Source organism: Microtus pennsylvanicus, chromosome 10 (genome assembly GCF_037038515.1).
Source record: "Microtus pennsylvanicus isolate mMicPen1 chromosome 10, mMicPen1.hap1, whole genome shotgun sequence".
In the NCBI taxonomy this organism is placed as follows: Eukaryota; Metazoa; Chordata; class Mammalia; order Rodentia; family Cricetidae; genus Microtus; species Microtus pennsylvanicus.
This window is the reverse complement of record NC_134588.1, coordinates 91,062,392-91,071,026: the sequence shown is the minus strand read 5'-3', so window position 1 is coordinate 91,071,026 and position 8,635 is coordinate 91,062,392. Positions and strand designations below refer to the sequence as shown.

General features: G+C 49.2%; 1 protein-coding gene across 1 annotated transcript; it reads left to right on the top strand.

Annotated features, from left to right (window-relative positions):
• Positions 1-5,474: 5,474 nt before the first annotated feature.
• Klhdc9 (kelch domain containing 9) lies at positions 5,475-8,632 on the top strand. The gene is made up of 4 exons (XM_075989107.1): positions 5,475-6,180; positions 6,413-6,572; positions 6,655-6,853; positions 8,202-8,632. The coding sequence occupies exons 1-4, from the start codon at positions 5,654-5,656 to the stop codon at positions 8,366-8,368; spliced, it is 1,053 nt and encodes a 350-aa protein (XP_075845222.1). The 5' UTR covers positions 5,475-5,653; the 3' UTR covers positions 8,369-8,632.
• The last annotated feature ends 3 nt before the right edge of the window (positions 8,633-8,635 follow it).

Sequence of the window (8,635 nt, the reverse complement as noted above, 5' to 3'; positions counted from 1 at the left end):
AGAATTTGGTGAGAAAATGGATTCTAGAGTGAGGACCCTGGCTGTGTTCTCCCTGTCCCCACTATCAGTCATAGAAAGAGCTAGTTTCCTCCTGGGGGAGCCCACTGTATTTGGAGGCAGCTCCCAGAGCCGCCCTGCCTTCCAGCTTCACTTTGAAGTCTTCCTGATTGGTTTCTCCTTCAGTTCCAGAAGCAGCATTAAAGGCAAAAGGATTAGGTGTCAAGAATATCCACTGCCACTGATAACCAGCAAGGTCAGGAGCCTAGTCCAAGAGCTGTAAGGAAAGGGTGAAGGAATAAGGACGGTAACTAACCAATCAGCATCTAGGCTTCCACTCACTGCGGTCTTCTGGGGGACGAGGGGTGGGGATCACATGCCTGGAAAAGTCCTATAGGGTGCTCACTTAGGTCCTTATCATGAAGGTCTTACGGACTGTGCCAAGGGGTTCCACTTAGAACCACCGTGTGTGGTTCTAAGATGAAGCTGTAGGGAAGATGTCCAGCCATTTCTGGGCAAGTCAGGTGGCGGCTCCATTCGGCAGAGAGGAAAAGGCAGAATCCTAAAAGGAAAGCAAGGGAAAACAGAGACAGATCCAAACTAGCAGAAAGTTACACTGGGAAGAAAAAGGAAGGAAGCCGGTGCTGTGATCTAGCAGACCTAGGAGGCTGAAGCATTTTTTTCTGGTGGAGGGAAGAAGCCTCCTGGAGTGCCTGTATTCTATACGGGAGTCCCAAACTCAAGGCTGTCCCAAAACATTTTTTGGGGGGGGCTGACACAGTCTAGGAATGGTGGCATATGCCTGTAATCATAGCAAAGGTATAGGGAATGTCAAAAGTTCAAGGCCACCCTGATCTACACAATGAGTTTCCAGCCAGCCAGAATCTCTCAAGTGTGTGTGTGTGTGTGTGTGGAGTGCGGGGTGGGGGCAGCTCCTGGCAATGGAGCTCACGAGTTAGAGCGCTTGCCTAGGAACTAGAGGCCATTCCTAGGATTGGGTTTGGTTTTTTCGAGACAGAGTTTCTTTGGATAGCCTTGGGTGTCCTAGGCTTAGTGACAGATCTCTTTATTTGATGAGCCAACTTGCCAGCTTCCCAAAAAAGAGTTTTAAAAGCAAAAGATAGCAGGGTGTGCTGGCCACACCTTTAATCCCAACACCCCAGAGGAAGATGCCCCGGGATCTCTGACTCTGAGGCCAGCCTAGTCTATAAACCAAGTTCTAGGTCAGCTAGGGCCACACAGAGAAACCCTGTCTCAAAAAAAAAAAAAAAAAAAAAAAGCAAAAGATAGAACCATCTCTAAAGAATGGAAATTACATTTATGCATTGTGAGGATGGTGGAGGTGGGATGGGGGTGCATACAATGGCCCTCATGTGGAGGTCAGAGGACAACTTGCACAAGTCACGTGGGGCTGGGGTATTGAACTCAGGTCATCAGACTTAGCTGCAAGAACCTTTCCCTACTGAGTTATCTTAGAGAGGAAATTCGGAGACAAAATCTGAACAAGAGAAATCCTTTAAGAGAAATTTCTGGATGCCTACTGCTGGGAGGATTTCTTTCTCTCAGATACTTTCCTTAAAATCAATCTATCTATCTATCTATCTATCTATCTATCTATCTATCTATCTATCTATCTATTTTGGTTTTTCGAGACAGGGTTTCTCTGTGTAGTCCTGACTGTCCTGGAACTAACTTTGTAGACCAGGCTGACCTCAGACTCAGAGACCCACCTGCCTCTGCCTCCAGAGCACTGGGATTAAAGGCGTGCGCCACCACTGACTGGCTTCTCTCAGATACTTTCTAGCTCACGTCCAGTGAAAGGCACTCTCAAGCCCCTGGCCTCATGCGATTTAGTCTCCTGGCCACTCCTCTGATCTCGTTTGTCCATGTCCCCTTCGAGCTAAGAACATGGTCAGAATTTGCGTCAGGCTAGCATAAGGTCATGGAAGTCAAGTGACCAGAATGGGCTGTAGGGAAAATGTAGACAGGTCAGGGACACTAGAGGAAGAGTCCGAGAGAAGGCCTGGCAGCTGCGGCAGCTGCAGGAGACAGGAGGGCACTGTGGAAGTCCTGGGAGTGTGACAGAGACTCGCTGGCAGAAGCGTTGGCTTTTGTGTGCTCTGAACAATTCTGAGACCCAGAGATGATGCCAGGGTCAGAAAATGAGTCAGGGGCAGACATGGTGGTACATGCCTGTAACCCTAGCAGTCAGTAGGCTAAGGCAAAATTGTTTAAGGTCTGCCTGGGGTACTTAGCAAGGCCTGTCTCAAAAAAGAAAAGAACATGGAGGTAATGCAGGGAGAAGATAAAGAACGCTGTGAAGACTGAAGTCAAGGCTTAGGTTCGGGGCTGGGAGGGACATCTCAGCCTGGACAGCATAGACCACCTCAGGTGCCATTCTCAGGAACATGTCATGCAAATGCAGACTGGCGGTGGTGGCGCACGCCGTTAATCCCAGCACTCAGGAGGCAGAGGCAGGCGGATCTCTGTGAGTTCGAGGCCAGCCTGATCTACAGAGCAAGTTCCAGGACAGTCAAGACTGTTTCACAGAGAAACCCTGCCTCGACAAAACTAAAACCAAAACAAAATGCAGATTGGCTTGGGTCCACTTCCTCCTGCCAGCTCTCCCTTTTCCTGTCTGCTTCCTCCAAGATATGGACTTGGTTTAGAACAATCAGAAGAGGGAATCCTAGGCAATCCCTCTCTCGGGAATTTCTCTCTATGGTTATTGCTAGGTAGAACGGAAGGAAATACAGAACTAGAGTGTGCACTGCAAGAGTGTGTGAGACTCAGGCTGCATGTCCAGGTACGGTGCAGGAGTCCAGTGCCTGGCGTTGGAGTCAAAGCTAGAAGGAAGAGAAAGCATGAAGGCCCCTGGGATGGGGAGTTTCTATTTCTCACGAGGAGAGGGAGAAAATAAGACTGGCCACTCAGTCAAAGGCAGGCAAGAGCAAGAGCCGAAAATGTGTAGCAGACTAGTGAGGTTCAAGTAAAATGATCCCACCCCGTCTAGCCAGCACCATGTTGGCTCCACGGAGTGAGTGTGTCAGAATCGTGTCCAGTTGCTGGAAAGGGAATCAGTGAGAGGCCTTAAGGAGATTAGCTTTTAGCTACAGATACAAAAAGTTGGGGCAGGCGGGGGTCTTTGTTTTGGGGATATTATTATTTAACTTTTTTTTAAAAAAAATTAGGACCTTTGCATGTAGTCTCAGTTAGCTTAGTCCTGTGTAGCCTAGACCATCCATCCTCCTGCATCAGCTTCCCAACTGCTGAAATCAAAGGCCCTGGTTACTCATATTCGTGTGTGTGTGTGTGGAAGGACACACAGGTGTGTACATGTGGAAGCCAGAGGGCAATCTCAGGTGTTGTATCTTGGATGCTGTCCACTAGTATTTTGAGCCAGATCTCTCATTGGCCTGGAACTCACCTAATATACTAGGGCTGCCCACCAAGCCCAGGGATCCGCCCACTCTGCCTTGCCAGCACTGGGATGCCATGCCCATCTATTTTATGTGGATTCTGGGGATGGAACTCAGGTCCTGGGACTTGCATAATTGAGCTACCTCCCCGGCCTTAGATGTTTCTTTTAGAAGAGAATTTTACCATAACTTAGAAAACTGAGTATCTGACTTGTCAAAGGCAGGAAAAGATAACTGGATGGGCAAAGACACAAAGCTATTGTTGAAGCCGGAGGGTGGTGGCGCACGCCTTTAATCCCAGCACTTGGGAGGCAGAGGCAGGCGGATCTCTGTGAGTTCGAGACCAGCCTGGTCTACAAGAGTTAGTTCCAGGACAGGCTCCAAAACCACAGAGAAACCCTGTCTCAAAAAACAAAAAACAACAACAACAACAACAAAAAATAAAAGTTATTGTTGAATCTCAGCTTAACATACAGGTGGGGGACAGGCCTGGTGGGCAGGCCTGCAATCTTAGCTAGTCAGGAGACTGAGGCAAAGACTGCCCGAGCTACAAAATGATTGAAGGCCATCCTGGGAAACTTATCAAGACCCTAACTCAAAGTTTAAAACAACAACAACAACAACAACACAAAAAAAAAAAACAAAAAAACCAACCAAACAAACAAAAAAACACGGGTTGGAGATACAGCAAAGTAGAGTGTTGCCTAGCAACACCCTAGGTTCAGTCCTCAGTAATACACATTTTTAAAAAAGGAAGGGAGGAATGGAGAAAATGGCAATGGGTCCTGGTAATCACATAGTCTACAACTGTGCCTTCCCCTGCATGCCCTCCCCATGTAGCTTCCTCTCAAGATCTAGTTGGGATCAGGAGGGGAAAGGCCCAGTGCACATGATCCCAGTCCGTTGAATAACATGGCCGTTCCCACTGAAATCTTGGACACTTTCCGTGGGCTGGATTTCTCAAGCTAATGGGGAGCAAGTTCATGTTTAGAAACCAAAGGCCAAAGTCACAGCCACCCTTCCCAGTTAAAGCCCAGCTTGGGGGACACAGATCCAATTCTGCCCCTCCCCAGCTGGGCTAGGAGGAGAAATCTGTCTCATTTCCTCCTACAGCCGAAACCAGTCAGCCTTGATCTGGGCCTCTCTATTCTGCACTGGGTCCTGTGGGGACAGCATTAAGGCCTTCAGTAACCCGGCTTGAATCAAAGGAAGAGAGCAGGGAGGGGCAGGGGTGTTTTTCTCTCCTCCCCGTCTCACCCCCACCCACCTTCTAAGGCTGGGCACCTCTGCCCAGGATCCTATCGGAGAAAGTCCCCACCCTTCCTTAATCCTGACTTCCACAGTGCCATGTATTACATGATTCTGAAGAGGCAAGATGAAATAATTTTTCTTCCCAGGACTCAGTAGTGAAAAATTGTCCGAGGTATGCCTAAGCTAATTTTCCTCACACACTTTGCCCACTGTAACTCATCTCCTCCTCCCCAAGTTGTCTCTTTTCTTTTCCTATCTCTCGCCACCATCAACCACCTTTCACTCCTGTCTCTTCCCTTGGAGGCTGGACTCTACTGCCCTCTGGTGGCCAGAGGTGAAAAGACTTTCCACCCAATCAGTACTTTGAAGCACTTTACCACTAACGGTTACATAAATGGGAACGCTGGGGGAGGAGGGGGGGAGTCTACCCAAATCTCTGACTCCCAAGTCACTTAGTCTGCGTTCATTCCCTCAACCTCTGACCTGTGACTTGTTTCTTTCCTACCTCATCCCTAGAGAAAATTCCAAGTTTGAAACCCTGCAGCCGGGGGGTGGGAGGGAGACACGGTCCGTTCCCCCAAACCCCAACACCTGCGTCCCGAATGTCATAATCAAGCTAACTCGCCAGTATTGGGTTCTTCTAAGGACCTGTCAGCGCCCACCCTTTTTTGAGCCCAAGTCTTTTAGGATATTTACTGACTTCCCCCACATCTCGTTGGCGACATCACTGTACGATCGCGGTAGCTAACCAGGTCTCCTGTCTCCAAGGTAACAGGCTCTTTGCGACCTTCGGTTTGCAGCGGTCGCACTGCAGTCCCTGCGGTGGTTGCTGGGCGACAGCAGTGGAGAGAAGGGGTGTCTTGAGTACGGAAGGACCTGGGTTGGTCTTGGAGGGGGAAGCTAGCCCATGCCTGAAGGAAGTGCTGGGCCCCGCAAGAAGGGGTGTGATCTGAAGCGATCCTACGGCTCTTCCTTCTGCTGGGCCCATGGCTGGGGCGGAATCCCCCGGTCGAGCAAGGGGCTCAGCCTGGACCTGGAGGCCAGTGGCGCGGGATGCGCTTCTGGCTCGTGCCTTTCATTCATGCACCGAACTGCGGGGACGGTTCTATCTGGTAGGGGGTCTCTTAGAAGGTGGTGCAAGAGTGCCCAGCAGTGATACTGTGATCTTTGACCCAGCTGGGGGCCAAGCTGTACAACTGCCAGCCCGGGGCAGTCCCCTTCGCAGTCACCACGATGCGGCACTGGTGGGAGGACGTTGGCTCTGTGTGGTGGGAGGCTGGGACGGGTCACGTCGCCTAGCCACGGTGGCGGCTCTGGACACGGAAAGTGGAGTGTGGGAGGTATGGACTGCGAAGCCTGGCAACAGCCCTCCTGCTGGCCTCAGCAGTCACACCTGCACCCGTCTATCAGACCGAGAGCTGCGAGTGTCCGGCAGAGAGGGTGGTACCCGCACTCAGCGACGCTATGGAAGCATCTACACGTTAAAGTTGGACCACAGCACCCGCACTTATTGGTACAACCTTTGCACCAAACACCTATTCATTTTCTATCTAGGAAAACAAAACTTAACAAACTTATTGGTAATTGATTCCTGTCCTTACCCTAGCACCCCTCCTTCTTGGATCTACAGTTTCCAAGATGGCTTAACCATCTGCTCCAAGCCTGATTTTCTTTCACAAGGGCACTCTGGCTAAGCGGTACAACATCCGAATCTTTTTAGAAAACCCTAATTTGTGTACCAACAGCTACAAAGAAGAAGGCTGCCACACGGTCTCACGGTCTGGCCACTGCGCTGCTCTGCTGCCAACTGCTGGACCCCACCCGGGTCATCAGCTATTGCTCTTTGGGGGCTGCAACTCCGTCGAACCAGAAGTAGCAGGGCAATGGAGCCACGGGAAAATTAAGGTATTAGCTCCTCTCACATTTTAGAGTAGAAATGAGTAGAGATGAGCAAACCCTTCAGACAGTCCCTTTTTTCTCTCCAAAGGAGGAACCACCTGTTGCCCCTCGTTTGATGGAACAGCTTGCCAGGCTTGTGAGCAGTGGGCAGGGGTTGCAGCAGGGACCCCAGGGCCTGCGGCACCATTCCTGTTCAGTGGTGGGACCTTTCGCTGTACTCTTTGGTGGGGAAACTCTGACCAGAGCTAGGGACACGATCTGCAACGACCTCTACATCTATGATACCCGTGAGAGCCAAACTAATGTTCGGAGGAAGGGAGGAGGGAAAGACTCGTGAACCAGAAAACTACAAAAAGATGGAGTGGTGGGACAGAACGGAAGACAAATTAGTTGACAAGTTAAAGGTGGGCTGGGTGCGGTGGTGCATGGATTTCTGAGTTCAAGGCCAGCCTGGTCTACACAGTAATTTCCAGGACAGTCAGAGCTGCATAGAGACCCTGTCTTAAAAAAAAAAAAGGAAAATGCAATAGAGGATCAGAAAGCTAGCTCAACCTTTAAAGGCTAAGGCTTACAACCAAGCCATCAATTGAAATATACTGAACCAGATATGGAGGCCCTCACCTTTCAACTCAGATGGAAGGTAGAAGGCAAGTAAATGCCTTCTATGTGAGTTCAAAACCAGCCTGGTCTATATAGTGTTGTGGAATATTTCTTTAACTAGGCAAAAAATGTGTTACTCTTGTCTATGCTACATTTGTTAAATTATGTAAAGATGTGTGGCTTTGCCTAAGGCACCTGATTGGTCTAATAAAAAGCTGAACGGCCAATACATAGGCAGAGGAGGGATAGGTGGGGCTGGCAGGCAAAGAGAATAAGTAGGAGTCTAAAGCCAGAGGAGAGAGTGAGGGACAAAGAGAGCGAGACACTCAGGGCCAGGCAGACACGGAGTAGGACATACAGAATTAAAGAAAGGTAAAAAGCCCCGAGGCAAATGCAGGTAAAGAGAGGTTAATAAGAGCTAGTGGGACAAGCATAAAATAAGACTGAGCATTCATAACTAATAAGATGTCTCTATGCCTTTACTTGGGAGCTGGTTGTGGCCCAAAAAAAAGCCTGTTACGAGTTCCAGGTCAGTCAGCGCTACACATAAGATCCTATCTAATATATACACACATATACACTTCTTAAATAGAGGCCATAGCCAGGCTGTAATGGCACATGCCTTTAGTGCCAGCACTCACGAGACAGAGGCGGAAGAATCTCTGTGAGTTCAAGGCCAGCCTGGTCTACAGAGCAAGTTCGTGTCAACCAGGGCTACACAGAGAAACCTCGTCTCAAAAAAACAAAACAAAACAAAAAAAGAGCCAGGTATGGTGATTCACACCTTTAATCCCAGCCCCTGGAGGCAGACAGATGTCTGGAAGTTTGAGGTCAGCCAGCCTGGTCTACATACAATTTGAGACCAACCAGGATAGTGAGATCCTGCTTCAAGAAACAAAACAAAATAGACAAGATACATAGAATATTTGAAAAGGTCAACAAATTAAATGGGGAAAAAAATAATAGGCAAGCATTGTTGAAGCGAAGACTGCAGTATCCCTCCTCAGTAACCACCCTCTGCTCTCCACCCTACAGGCAAGTCTCCACCTCTGTGGTTCCACTTCCCCTGCGCAGACCGTGGACTGAAGCGCGTGGGCCATCGCACTTGCCTTTGGAATGACCAGCTTTATTTGGTTGGGGGTTTTGGTGAGGACGGCAGGACAGCCAGCCCACAGGTTTGCATCCTGGAACTCTTTGTCTAAAGAGCAGCCGAAAGGCACACGGCCAGAGCCTCTGTCATGACAGACACACAGCACTTTCATCAGAGCTATCGCCCCACTTCAAAAACTTATTAAACTTCAATCCGAGAATCAACGTTTTGTCTCTGAGTCCGTTTTAGAAGGGCACTAAATAAGCAGACACCTTTATCTGCAAGGGAAAGCCCAAAGCCTTTCTGATACTGGGAGCCGCTAACCTGGCAGAGACAAAAACTGCAAATCAGATACTATTTTTTTTTGTTTGCATGTTTG

Excerpts from the sequence above, each read along its gene's own strand:
- Klhdc9 (XM_075989107.1), top strand. The coding sequence starts at position 5,654 with ATGGCTGGGGCGGAATCCCCCGGTCGAGCAAGGGGCTCAGCCTGGACC. Across the intron at positions 6,181-6,412 it reads CACAGCACCCGCACTTATTG|CTACAAAGAAGAAGGCTGCC; the intron begins GTACAACCTTTG and ends GTGTACCAACAG. Across the intron at positions 6,573-6,654 it reads GGAGCCACGGGAAAATTAAG|GAGGAACCACCTGTTGCCCC; the intron begins GTATTAGCTCCT and ends TTCTCTCCAAAG.